This window comes from Mustela lutreola, chromosome 6 (assembly GCF_030435805.1).
Source record: "Mustela lutreola isolate mMusLut2 chromosome 6, mMusLut2.pri, whole genome shotgun sequence".
NCBI lineage: Eukaryota > Metazoa > Chordata > Mammalia > Carnivora > Mustelidae > Mustela > Mustela lutreola.
Genome location: NC_081295.1, coordinates 99,408,957 through 99,423,130, shown reverse-complemented (window position 1 = coordinate 99,423,130; position 14,174 = coordinate 99,408,957). Strand labels below are relative to the sequence as shown.

The window sequence follows — 14,174 nt, the reverse complement described above, 5'->3', positions numbered from 1 at the left end:
ACATCTTTATTTTTTTTAAGATTTTATTTATTTATTTGACAGAGAGAGACACACAGCGAGAGAGGGAACACAAGCAGGGGGAGCGGGAGAGTAGGAAGCAGGCTTCCCGCTGAGCAGAGAGCCCCATGCAGAGCTCAATCCTAGGACCCTGGGACCATGACCTGAGCCAAAGGCAGACGTTTAATGACTGAGCCACCCAGGTGCCCCTAATTACAGCATCTCTAAACAAAACCACACATAAGCAAGGTTGTATATTGATGGGTTGATGGAAATGTGGCCAGAGACCATGTATTCCCATGTATTTCCACTAACCCAGTGTCCAGTGACTTCATTGAACAGAACTAATGTGAACAACAAGATGTGGCTGTCAGGGCTAGGGAAAGAACACAGGTAGAGCCCGTACACCAAATGTCTGTCTTCCTCAAGAAAAAAAAGTGGGAGGATTCTTTCAGGAGTTAGAGTAGTGGATTTATATACATTTATATACACCATCCGATCCTGTCTTATTTAGCTGAGCTTTTTGGTATCCAATATTGGTGAATCTGTGGAAAATCTAATGAAAATGCTAGGATGTGTCAGGAAGTTTTTATTATATTCCCAGGTGTTTGTATGTTGACACAAGTCAACGGAAGTTGACCTAATGTTTTCCACGTAGCTAACTGTATTGACATACTTTGATATATGTTGAGATTTGTATTTTGGCCTATAGGATCCTGCAGTAACTGTTTCGCTGACAGAGCTAAAAATGTGATTTAAATGTTACTTATAAGGTGTAGCTCCTTTCGCATTTTTTTCACTCTTTTATCCCTTGGGACAAGTTACATAAACACAGCTCAAGTCATAATGTCAGAAATAAAATGAAATGAATCCCGAATGGACACATGCGTAGGAAGAGCTCTCAGAGAGCTGGCGTCAGACGTGTGGAGGGAGACGTCAATATGGGCTGCTGAAGGGAAGAAAGCAAAGAACGCAGAGGGGATGTGAGGTTCTTATGTATTCCTGAATTGTTCAGTGCTTTCAGTGTATGTATTTCTTTAGAAATTAAAATAAAAATGTACTTAAGACATAAATTAATTAAATTCTGTGAAGGGCACAGGACAAGTTCCAAGACAGAGACTGGCCTGCCGGGCTTGCCCCAAGAAGATGGTGAGGGCTAGTCTCTGCCCGAGTGGCTTACAGACTTGGCTGCCCATGGGAGAGCTCTGGGCCGGTGCCCCAGAGGGTCAGATTTGGTGGGCTAGTGGTCACCCAGGCATAGAGATTTTAAAAGCTTCCCAGGGATTTGAATGTGCCAGCTGGAGTTGAACACCAAGACTCTACTAATGGAACTATACTATATCACAGAAATGGACTCTGGCCAACTTAAGGAGGCTCTCTGGGGGTTCGCACCATTGATGTGGCTCTGGGGTGCTCCAGGGCAGGGCTGTGGGAACTGCAGAGGAAGCATCTGGGTAGGCACACGGCACTGACCAGCCCATTCCTCCATTCCTGCCCCAAATACAGAGTCCAGGATAAAGTGTCTGATTGACTGGTCTTCTGTCCTGGGGGGAGAGTGTGGCCCTGTCAACCTTCCAGGAGGAAGCTGGTCACCAGAGTGACTGCCCCCCCACCCAAACACACACATGCATGGACACAAATACACACGCACATACAGCTGGGGAGAGGTGTTTCCCCAGGAAATGCTGGTGCCTTCAGGAAGCGGGGAATGCTGGTCAGCCAAAAGCTCACTGGAGGCCCAGTGGAGGCCCACTCTATCCCACAAACTTACAAGATGGGTATGTTTCCCGGATGAAACTGAATGGAGATTTGTGCCTAGAACACGTGCAGTGGTTGGTCAATACTTTCTTCTTGTCTGCCTTCCTTCTCTCTCTTCCCTCCTCCCACTTCCTCTGGCTCCCATGTCTTCTCTCGCAGGGCTGTCAGCCTGAGAAGACAAGGCTTACCCTCAGAGGAGTCATGGCAGACAGTACAGAGTCAGGCATTTGGGTCAAGGATGCCCAACGGGAGTGGAGCTCAGGAGGGGACCCTCCATTCCTACAGTGGTGGTGGGGGAGGGGCTTCATGATGGCATGATGGCATGTGGTGGGTTAGCACCCAGAAGGTGTCAAGAAGGATCCTGGGGGTGATAAGCGCAGTGACAGAGAGGACGGCCAGAGTGATGGCAGTGGGGCAGCTCTCGTGAAAGAGTGGGAACAGAACAGCTGAGTGAAGCAAGCCAGCCCAGACTCAGCTTTCCATTCTCCGTCTTGCCCATGGAGTGGTTCCTGAGCCCTTCCCGTGTGCGTCTGGGTTAGTCCCTGTGTGCAGGGAGTGGCACGTGAGGAGAAATAAGAGGAGGAGACAGAGAGGGTGGTGTGGGGGCCACAGTGCAAGGTGCCTCCAGTAGAAGGTGTCCTTGGACTCCGTGAGCAGTTAGGGAAGGCTTCACGGAGGGGCTGCAGGTGAGCTGGGTTATGATGGATAAATCAGATTCTGATCAATAGGATTTGGTGGTGGGTGTCTGTGTGTGTGTGTGTCGGAGGGGGGAGTGTAAAGAAGTAGGATACAAAGTGCGAGGGACTAAAACCCCCAAAAGGAAGTAGTGAGTAGCACATTTTGGCAGAAACCGTGTCCATCTGTTCTAAAGAAACACAGGCAGTTGGACGAGAAGGGTGGTTGGGAGCCCCCTGAAAAAGGTCTTGGTGGACCACAGTAGGAAGCTTTTGGGGTGGAGGCGGGGGAAAACCTGTGCGTTCGGATAGGGCTTTGTGTTTTCCAAAACGCCTTCTTATCCCTAGTCTCATTTGACTTTTTCCCTGCGAGCATGACTGAGCACGTCCCAGACAACAGCACAAACACATGCGAAGCCTCAGGCATTGCTGTGGACAAAGAGCAAAGGACACCTGGCTGCAGAGACATGGGGCTTGGTGACGGGAGAGTGGCCTGCAATGTGTCACTCACTCAGTTCCACGCTGCTTTTTGCTGTGCCCAGTGTGCTCCCCCACCCCCACAGTACAGGCTTCAGACCTTTTTGTTTAGAGGAGAAGCAGTCAGTCATTGCTGAGGTGTACCCAGGGGCGTCCTCCCCCGCTTCGGAACAGTGTGGGTGGTGCTTCTGAGCCCCAGCTGCACATCGGAAACATCTGGGGAGCCTGAAACCGCACTAGCAGCTGGGCCAGTGCCACCCAGAGCAGCTGGAGGACCACGGATGTCCCTGATTTTGTGGACAAGGAGACTGAGGCTCAGGGTGCAAGTTCACACCCCTCGCTCATGGCAGAGGCTGCATGTGAACCCAGGTAGTCCATTTCGATCCGTAAGTCCAAGCTTTGAATCCCCGCGTTCGGTCCGCTCTTCCTTCAGACGGAGTTGCTCGAGTACTGATTTGGCAGGTAACAGCCAGGTGGCAGGCTAAACCAGGCACAGCCCAAGTGAGATTTTCGAGGCAGCTTTCGAAATAAACAACCAGCTGCGTGGGGTGTTCCGTCTTGCCCCGGGCCCCCCGGCACAGTGGATGTGAACTTCGCAGTTGCAGTTCTCGCTTTCTAAAGCTCGGGTGTCGACTTCTGGGGCTGCTGGCCAGCATGTGGTTAACCAGCATGCTGGGGACACCTCAGCTCCATGGAAACTTCTTGAAGTCGGAGTCATTTTCTACCTGTTCCTGTCTTCCACAGCGCCCGTGCCTAGGACTGACTTACTCAATACTTGAATGGATGGCAGGCGGGTCTGTGCGCTTAGCCTCCGAGCTCTCAGCGTGTGGTTTTATCTGCAGCAAGTATAAGCCTAGATACTGCCCAACGCCCCCTGTTGTTGTTCTGTTTGTTTTTAGTACAGGCACTGGGAGGCGGAACAGTCAAGAAACACAGGGAAACAAACAAACAAACAACCAGTTCTACCTTTTGTGATAGGACAGGCCTTCAGGTCTGAGATGCAAACAGAAAGGACCCTGGGGGCTGGTAGCAGGATCCCCTTGTTTCTTTCGACATGGCCAAGAAGCTGAATTGGAACATTTTTCCTTTCTTTTACAGGTCACCGCCAAGACTGCCTTCCTATTTATTTTACCTCAGTATAACGTTAGCGTGCCTACAGCAGGTAAGAAAAGCACGAGTCCCCATCTTGCCCTGGCCCCGTGAACTCAGAAGGCCTTGGAAAGCTTACTGTTCTGTGTACATGCACGGTCTTCTTAGCTGTTAAAGCTCAGCCTCCCACATCCTAGCTCTGCTAAGAGACAGCCTCAAGCCACGTGCAGCCCTCGGCCCACGCCTCTGCCCTCTCAGGCCCCTCAGGTCCCACCATCAGGAACCGGGCACTGCACCCCTCTTCCAGTAGCAGAGTGCTGGGCAGCCTCTTGGTGAATACTGGAGGAATTTCTGTTTGCTGAATCTAGTTCTTTCTTCATTGGTACAGAGGGGAATCATCTTGTCTTCAGGAGGAGAATCTCTTCTTTGTCTGACTCTCCCAGTGACTCGCTGAAGGATTCTGGGGGCAGTCCCTTACCCCATGGCCTCCAGAGGATGTAGACTCGGGGAAACTGGGCTTTGGGGCAGCCCGATCCATTCCCTTATTTGAGAGTCAAGCTGTGGGGCACTAGAGAGAGAGGAGGAGAACTCCATGCTCAGGAAAGGAGAGACAGGAGCCCCATGGCCAGTGCAGATGGTAAGGAAGCAAGGCCAATGCTTCCTCGTCCCTGGCGCACTCCGGCCCTGGCAGGCAGGGAGGGTTGTCGCACTCGGTGCCGTGTGGTCTGAGGTCCGATTACGCCTTCTCTGCTCCTGTCCCTCAGCTCTTTTATTAAAATTGAAGTAAAGTCAGAACACAGTGTTACACGAGCTATTCCTGTCTCCTGAAAATCCTAGTACCTCGGTTGCCTCTAGATCCAGTGGTCCATATGATTTACTAACTTAAAAAAGCATTTAGCTTTTCTCCCCTTTTTTAAAGATTTACTTGAGAGAGGGAGAGAGCAAGAAGGAGAGTGAGCGAGAGAGAGCCCTGGAGCATGAGCAGGGGGAGGGGCAGAGGGAGGGAGAAGGAGAGAGAATTCAAGCAGCAGCTCAGCTCCTGCTGAGTGGAGCCCAACAACTCGGGTCTCCATCCCAGGGCCCAAAGGTCGTGACCGGAGCTGAAATCTAGAGTCAGATCTAGAGTCTGAGCCACCCAGGCGTCCCCTTTTTTCCCTGTTTTTTAAGAAAGTTGTGATAAAACACCCATAACACACAATTTACCATCGTTTTATAACCCTTTCTAAGTGTAAGTCCAGGGGCGTTAAGCACATTCACATTGTGCAACCGTCACCACCGTCCATCTCCAGAACTCTCTGTCTCGCAACACTGACGCTCCACTGACGCTCCGGACTCATTAAGCAGTAGCTCCTCACCCCACCCCCTGCCCTTCAGCTTCCGACAACTTCCTTGCTACTTCCTGCCACTATGAAATTTGATGACTCGAGGTAGTTTATTTAGGTGGAATCATATAGTATTTGTCCTTTTGTGACTGGTTGAAATTTACTTTTGTATAGAAACGTTTTTCAAAATACATGTATGTGACATGTGACACTCTGAGGAAATTTATAAAATGTAGATAAACATAGGAAGATAAAAATCACACAGGACACCATCACCCAGTTAACCACCACAGTTGACTATTGATTCATAACCCACTATTTTTGCTTTTAGTAGATGATGAGCCTTCTTCCCATGCCATTAATTATTATTCTGTTCAGTAAAATATTTTGAAAAACTGCAGAGTATTTCTTAATAGGGATTACTACAGATTATCTGTTCAATCCCGTGTTATTGGATATTTAAGTTTCCAGCTTCTGTTTTAAACACTGCTACTATAAACATCCTTGGGACTAAATTTTAATGTGCATTTATGATTATTTTTCAGGATACATTCCTATTACTGGAATTTCAGGGTCAAGTACTAGGTACATTTTAAAGGTTTTATATATATATGCATTTATATATATATATGCATTGTCAGAATACCCTCTGTCATCTAATTCTTGTGACCCATAAGTCCTAAGTTTTTAGGGTTGGTTTTGTTTGTTTGTTTGTTTGTTTTTCAAATTTAAAATAGACAGGCCTTTTCTTTTTTTAGTGTTAGAATGCCAGTGTATTAATTTATAAAGAGATCCAGCTATCAGATGTTGTATTGGTATTTTCATTGCATTTCTCCCTGAAGTCCATTTATATGGAATGGCAGATCATAACCCAACACTGCTTTATTAATTTAGCATGAAAAAGCATGATCCTGAGGACTCCAGGAGCTGATGCGCGGGTGACCAGAGCATGCTTTTATTGTAGGAAGGGCCTCGGAGATACTGTGGGTTCGGTTCCAGACCACCGTTGTAAAATGAATAGTGCCGTAAAGCAAATCAGGTGAATGTTTTGGTTTCCCCGTGCATATAAAAGCTGTGTCTACACTCTCCTGTAGCCTGTTAAGTGTGCAGTAGCATGAAGTCTAGAAAGCAGAGTACGCACCTTAAGTAAAAAGTAGTTTCTTGATAACAAATGCTAGCCACCATCTGAGCCTTCAGGGAGTTATAATCTCTGATCACAGATGATTGCCGCAAACATAATAATAACAAAAGCCTTTGAAATAGTTTTAGAGTTACCAAAATGTGACACAGAGGCAAGTGAGCAAATGCTGTTGGGAAAATGGCACCAACACACTTGCTTGACACAGGGTTAAACACATTAACCCTTCGATGTGTTTAAAAAAAAAAAAAAGCAGTGTCTGCAAAGGGCCATAAAATGAGATATGCCTGTGTGTGTAAAGCCAGATCACAAGCAGAGAGTTGATTTTTGAGTTTGAAACATTCCCAGAGAAATTAGCAGGCAAGTGATACCCTAAAAGAACCTGTCTCCCACTGGGATGAGAAGGTAGACTTCTGGCTCCAGGGCTGAACCTGGAACCTCTGAGCATGAAGTGCTTCCCGCCAGGATTTGGAGGTATGCCACCATTGATCATATCATGCTCTCATTTATTTTATTGCTTTGTTTTTATTTTTTTTAAGATTTTATTTATTTATTTGACAGAGAGAGATTACAAGTAGACAGAGAGGCAGGCAGAGAGAGAGAGAGAGGGAAGCCGGCTCCCCACCGAGCAGAGAGCCCGATGCAGGACTCGATCCCAGGACCTGAGCCGAAGGCAATGGCTTAACCCACTGAGCCACCCAGGTGCCCCTTATTGCTTTGTTTTAAAGATTTATTTATTTACTTAAGAGAGTGAGAGAAAATGGCAGGGGGAGGGGCAGAGGGAGAGGGGGAGAGAGAGAATCCTCAAGCAGACTCCCAGCTGAGCCTGAAGCCTGACACGGAACTCAATCCCAGGACCGTGAGATGGAATCAAGAGTCTTGATGGAATCAAGACCTGAGCCTGGAATCAAGAGTCAGACACTTAACTAACTGAGGCACCCAGGCACCCCTCATTTGTTTGTTTTAAATAATTAATGAATTAATCAATCAATCCAGACAAATGTGTATGTGCCTCCTTGACTGCAAGTCCTGGGGGTTAAGTAATTTATAAAACATTTCTGATTTCTTTCTCTTTTTTTAAGAAATTTTTAAAAAATTTTTATTAAAAAACAATCTGGAATTTTTATTAAAAAACAATCGATGAACAAAGCGGTAAGAATTCCGAGTTCTCAGAAACCGTGAAGAAGCAAGAAGAGTAAAGTGACATAAAGTTTTTAATTTTCATTTTCAATTTTTTTATTTGGATAGAACTGACATACAATGTTATATTAGTTTCAGGTGTACAAGTTAGTGAATAGACAAGTTTATACATTTTGCTGGGCTCACCACAAGTCTAGCTATAGTCTGTCACCATTCAATGTTGTTACAATATCTCTGACTATATTCCTTATGCTATGCTTTTCATTCCTGGGACTTACTCATTCCGTAACTAGAAGCCTAGATCTTCCCTACTCCTCCCCCCCATTTTGCCCATCCTCTTCCCTTCTCCCTTCTGGCAACCATCAGAGAACAATACAGTCTGTTCTCTGTATTTATAGGACTGATTCTGCTTTTTTTTTTTTTTTTCTTTTTTTCTTTCTTCCTCATCTTCTTCTCCCCCCCCCCCTTTTTTTTTAAAGTAGGCTCCTTGCCTAGTGTGGAGCCCAACACGGGGCTTGAACTTACAACCTGGAAATCAAGACCTGAGCTGAGATCCGGAGTCAAGACGTTTAACTGATTGAGCTACCTAAGAGCCCTTGATTCTGCTTTTTGTTTATTCATTTCCTTTGTTTTTTTAGATTCTACATATAAGTGAACTCATATGGTATTGTCTTTCTCTGATTTATATCACTTAATCTAGTACCTTCTAGATCCATCCTTGTTGTTGTATATGGCAGGATCTCATCCTTTTTTATGGCTGTGTAATATTCTGTTCTCTCTATATATTCTGTGTTTGTATAGACACACACACAAGCACACATGCACCACATCTTCCTTATTCATGGATGAACACTTTGGTTGCTTCCATGTCTCAGCAACTATAAATAATGCTATAGTAAACAAAAGGACACATCTTGTCTTTTTGAATGAGTGTTTTCTCTTTCTTTGGGTAAATATCCAGTAGTAGAATTATTGGGTCTATGGCATTTCTATTTTTAATTTTTTGAGGAAACTCCATGCTGTTTTCCACAGTGGTTGGACCAATTTACATTCCCACTGGCAGTGCATGTGGGTTCCCTGTTCTCCACATCCTCACCAACACCTGTTAGTTTTCTGTCTGAGTCTAGCCATTCTGACAAGTGTGAGGTATTCTTGTTGTACTGGTTTGCATTTCCCTGATGATGAGTGATGTTGAGTTACTTTCCACCTGTCTGTTGGCCATCTGTATGTCTTCTTTGGAAACATATCTGTTCAGGTTGACTATGCATTTTCAATTAGATTATTTGTTTTTTTGGCATGGAGTTGTAGGAGTTCTTTACATATGTTAGATATTAGCCCCTTACCAGATAGATCATTTGCAAGTATCTTTTCCCATTCTGTAGGTTGCCTTTTTGTTTTGTGGACTATTTCCTTGGGTGTGCAGAGCTTTTTTTTTTTTTTTTTTTTTTTTTTTCTGTAGTCCCAAGCGTTTGCTTTTGCTTTTGTTTCCCTTAGGAGACATTTCTAGAAAAATGTTGCTGTAGCTGATATCAGAGAAATTACTGCCTTTGTTCTCTTCTTGGATTTTTATAGTTTCAGGTCCCACATTTAGGTCTTTAATCCATTTTGAGTTTATTTGTGTGCGTGATGTCAGAAAGTGGTCCAGTTTCTTTCTTTTGCATGTGGCTCTCCAGTTTTCCCAACACTATTTATTGAAGAGACTGTCTTTCCCCCATTGTGTATTCTTGCCTCCTTTCTCATAGATTCATTGACCATAGAAGCATAGGTTTATTTCTGGGCTCTCTCTTCCAATATGTAGATCAGGTTTTTTTTTTTGTGCACAAAACATGTCTGATTTCTGACTCCTAGAGCTCACCGTTTATTAGGGCGGGATAGATAATAAATGAGTAAACAATAAAAAAATTGTGGTTGTGATTGGGGTGGTGAAGGGAATAAAACGTATGTGTGATAAAGATAAAAAAAAGTAAGGACAGAAGATGTTGCCAAGAAGCTGACATTCGGGCTGAGTTTGTGTGACAAGTTGTGTTGGGGCAGTGGGGGGGAGGGGGAGTCCAGGCAGAAGAAAGAACATTCCAGGCACAGGGATTAGCATGTGTGAAGGCCTCAAGTGAGAAATAAATATCTTGGCACATTCTAGTGCCTGAACGAAGGCCAGTGTGACGGGGCCAGCTGGGTTTGGCATTTTTCTAGGGTGCGGTTATTGAATTCTGCTCCTGGCATCCCCTTCCAGGCCAGAACAAGGCCTTGGTAAAGGTGAAGGTACCTTATAATCCATACTGAGACGAGGAGGTTTCAGTCACTCTAGGAAGAGAAGATGAAGTATTGTTCAGTAGTATCTCTTGTTTAAATCTTGCCACCTGGGGCTATTTGAAATATGACAAGCAAATAACGAAGAGTGGCAATGAAATCAGAACAGCCAGCTTCATTTTGTGTGGGGCCTCCTTACACGGCAGCTCTGTATGGTCATGTTTGGTTTGTAAGTACAGGAGGAAAGCAAACTCCTCCAGGGAAAACAGCAGTTCACAATAATGGGTCTGTTGAGGTTGCGATTTTTAGAACCCTCCTCCCAAATCTCTTTGAGGCCGAGGGTGCTTGGGAACATACCCTTTTAGTATAACCTGGGTAAATTCTGATTTCTAAGGTTTCTTTAAATTTTGTGTAACTTTGCTCTGTTCAGCATTTATTTACTTATTTTTCAGTTTGTCATTTATTTATTTTAAAGATTTTATTTGTTTATTTGAGATAGAAAGAAACATAGAGAAAGAGAGACTAGGAGCAGGGGCCAGAGGGAGAGGGAGAAGCAGGCTCCCTGTTGAGCAAGGAGCCTGTTGCGAGGCTCGACCCCAGGACCCCGAGCCCAAGGCAGATGCTTAACTGACTGAGCCAACCAGGCAGCCCTCGGTTTGACATTTAAATTTGAATTTTAGTAGAGCAGTGACTGTGTTCATTAAAAAACAGTCTGCCATTTCTGACTCCCTGTGTCTTTCCTCGGCTGAGGTTGTCAAGTTCTGCAGACAATAACTAAAGGTAATGTTGATGAGTTTCTCGCCTCTGCTCGTCTCTCTTCCCTTCTCCCAGCTCCCTGTATCGGTTTATAGGCTAAGGTCACAAAAGTGCCACAAACTGAGTGGCTTACCAAGAGAGATTCATTGTCTCACAGTTCTGGCGGCAAGAAGTCCAAGGTCAAGGCATCAGCAGGGCCATGCTCCCTCTGCAGGCTCTGGGGCAGGGTTGGTCCCAGCCCTCCGTCCTGGCTTCTGGTTCCTTGGCTTGTGGCAGCAGAAAACGCCTCTCTTCATATGAGATTTGCACTGTGTGCATTCAGTCTCCACGTCCACGTTTTCTCTTTTTATAAAAACATCAGTTACATTAGGTTAGGGGCCCACTGTACCCCAGTCTGTGACCTCGTCTTTACTCACGGCATCTGCTACGATTCTGTTTCTAAATAAGGGCATGTTCTGAAGTGGCAGGGGTTAGGACTTCAACAGATGAATTTGCAGGGATGCAATTCAACTCATAATACCAGCCCTAAGCGTATGATTTTGTCCCATTATAACGAGCTGGCTAAGCAGATTAAGCCCCAGTCAGAGAAATGGGCATTATTGTTATAGTAATAAGCTGTGCGCCTCCTGATGGAATGCCTACCATGCCAGCATCCTTGTGTTTTTCTTTACAGTCAACAGCCGTGAAGCAGGAAGTGTTCCATATTACCAAATCCCTACTGTCCTTATTCCCATTTTGCTATCCTGTTAGGGTCGCCAGACTTAGCAAACAGAAATCCAGGACTGCCAGTTAAATTTGGAATTTCAGATACACAGTGAGTATTTTTTGTTTTCTCTTTTCCTATGAGTATATCCCAGATTATACGTGCTACATAATTATACTAGAAAATTATTCTTTATCAATCTGAAATTTAACTGGCTTTTTTTTTTTTTTTTTTTCCTGAGTAGGCTCCACTCTGGGCAGGACCCAGGCTGAGACCCAGAGTTGGGCACTTAACTGACCCGGGTGCCCCAGTCGCCTTGGGTTTTATCTGGCAACCACACACCCTGTCCAGCTCTGGCAAGGAATAAAATGCCCGGTTTCTGGTCTTACCATTAGACTCCAAGTCTTCTTCCTGTTGAAAATATCACAGAGTGTCAGTGTTATGGCCAGAAATAGAACGTAAAAGCTCAGAAAAAGATTCTTTACACAGACCCTTCCAATCCAGAGCTGGTGACACCAGATGGGTTTTTACAAGGTCGAGCATTTACAAGGTTGTTTTGCATTGTGCCATTAATTCACCCAGTGACTCAAGGTCGCTGGCTTTTCTTCTGTCCTAGAACAGGTGACCCCAGCTGGGCTTAACATTTATGAGGTTGTTTTGGGTTGTGCCGCTCATTGGCTCAGTGGTCTCGGGAGCACTGCTTAACATTTGTTGTCTCCAACCTTCTGCAAAACTGAGAGCTGTGGTCCTGGTCTCAAGCCCATGTGTTTCCTGAATACAAGAAGCCCTGAGAGTCCTCTCAAGGGCTTGCCCCTCAGATTGTCCTCAGCCCCACACTGTTCACATTGTCTGGGAACTCACTAGACATGCAGTCTCCCAGGCCCCACCATGCAACTACTGCGTCAGATCTTGTTTTAAAAACAAAACAAAACAAAAAAAACAACAAAAAACATGTATTTATTTGTTTGAGAGAGAGAGAAAGAGTATGCGTGCTCTCGAGCAGGGGGTGGGCTGAGGGAGAGAGAGAATCTGAAATGGACTGGCCGAGCGTGGAGCCGGATGAGATCATGATGTGAGTGGAAACCAAGGGTCAGCCAGTGAACCCACTGAGCCACTCAGGTGCCCCCAGCTCTTGCTATTTAAGGAGATCCACAGGTGATTCCTGTGAAGACTGAGAAGTGCTGTTCTCAGTGTCCTTCATAAAAAGCACCAGGCAGGCTTTCACATGACCCTGCACTTGTGGACACACTCAGCCCTGAACTCGTTTGCATTTTTCTCTGCTCTCCCAGTTTTGGTTGTTCTAGAACACTTTGGTATGGGGGGAGCGGGTGGAGGGAGGTGAGGAGTACCACGGGGTAGCTTTGGGTTCAAGCTGTGTGGTAGCTCCCAAGAAGTCATGGCTGTGTTTGTAAGGCTGTGTGTGAGTGGAGGTGGTGGTCTGTGTGGGTGGAGGTGGTGGTCGCTGTGCATTCCCGAGCCCACCTGTTGCTGCTCCCCTTGATTAACAAGGCTGGGTGGGGGCGGGAGCTCTTCAGGAGAAGGGTTTGTTTTGTAGTCCTTGAAGGTGACAAGGACACATCCCAGGCTCTCGTGGTCGTCAATGGTGGCTTTATCGCCCCAAGCAGCTGGTGGCATTTTGCAGCTGGGAATGTGAAGGCCAGGGACTAGCCCCACCAGCGCTCGGCTGTTGTTCCCACAGTCCCTGGTAGGACGAGACACACCACCCTGTAAACTCCCAACAGACAGATGGTTTTCAGGCCTCTTTCAGCGGAACGCCTTTGTCCAGGGCTCAGGGCGTGTTTTTGTTCCCTGTGCTGCCTGGCGGGAATTACCCTTGTCTCCTGCTTGAAAGACTGGCATCACATAGCCGACTGAGCCCCTGTTTGTCAGATAAGCTTGTGGGGGACAAAAGGGAAGAGACAGGTGGGCAGCAGTGGCTCTGGAGACAGTCTTGCTTGATGATGGAGCAAGCTACCCACCTTGGAGGGGGCTGAGACACACACAGGTCCCTTCCCAGGGACCCACCCCAGGCTGGGCTGTTTCCACTGCGTGCAGCACCCGGGCCCAGGGAAGCCGGGGAAGGCTGGGTTTGTGAGGTGGGGCCGTGGGGAGAGGTGGGGAGAACCACCAGGGAGGCAGAGACCTGGCTCTGTCCTGGCCCCTCAGGTCAAACAGCCCCCAAGATTCCCTTTGGCCCTACAGTCCTGTTTGTATAAGTAAGAAAAGAACCCACATTCCCCAGTGTCCCTGGCCTTACTGGTCAACCTTCTGAAAAAGATGGGGAGTCTCTGACCAGGACTTATAGCCAGCCCTGAACTTGATTTCCAACCCCCCCCCCCCCCCCCCGCCAAGTAAACTGAATGAAACTTGTTATTAAACTTACTGCCTTCCTCTGTTTGGTCTGCTCAAACAGAATCCCACAGACTGGGTGGCTTATAAACAACAGAAACTTCTTTCTCACCGGTCAGGAGGCTGGAAGTCTGAGATGGGAGCACGGTCAGGTGAGGCCCCCCCTTCCAGGAGTGCTGTCAGGGTGGAGGGTCCTGGGAGCGCCGGGGGTTCCCTTGTAAGGGCCCAGCCCCACAAAGGCTTCACCTCATGACCTAAGTACTCCCAGGGCCCCTACCTGTAACACCTCTCATCGGGTTAGGACTCCAGCAAGTGAATTTGGAGCTGGAAGCGGGGACACCTTCAGAGCAGGGCACCGATTATTGAAGCCTAACAATTGTGTAGAGAAGCCGGCAAACCGTAAGTGGTTGGCTCAGTGAATTTTCACGACTGAACACATCAAAGCCTCCAGTGACCCCTTCAGCCTAGACCTGATTTTCTCCAGGTCCCTGTTACGGCCCAGAGGACTCCTCCCCTTCAGTGTG

The 14,174-nt window shown here is 46.7% G+C and overlaps 1 protein-coding gene across 4 annotated transcripts in view; it reads left to right on the top strand.

Moving 5' to 3' along the window:
- TRAM2 (translocation associated membrane protein 2) overlaps window positions 1-14,174 on the top strand; it is a 78,763-nt gene that overhangs the window by 37,497 nt on the left and 27,092 nt on the right. For 2 of the 4 annotated variants that reach the window (XM_059178247.1, XM_059178249.1), the window contains exon 2: window positions 4,005-4,068. In XM_059178247.1, the coding sequence (XP_059034230.1) occupies window positions 4,005-4,068 (64 nt within the window). Of the gene's footprint in view, window positions 1-4,004; window positions 4,069-11,342; window positions 11,413-13,714; window positions 13,803-14,174 lie in introns of those variants that run through there. The other 2 variants (XM_059178248.1, XM_059178250.1) reach the window with 2 other exon arrangements.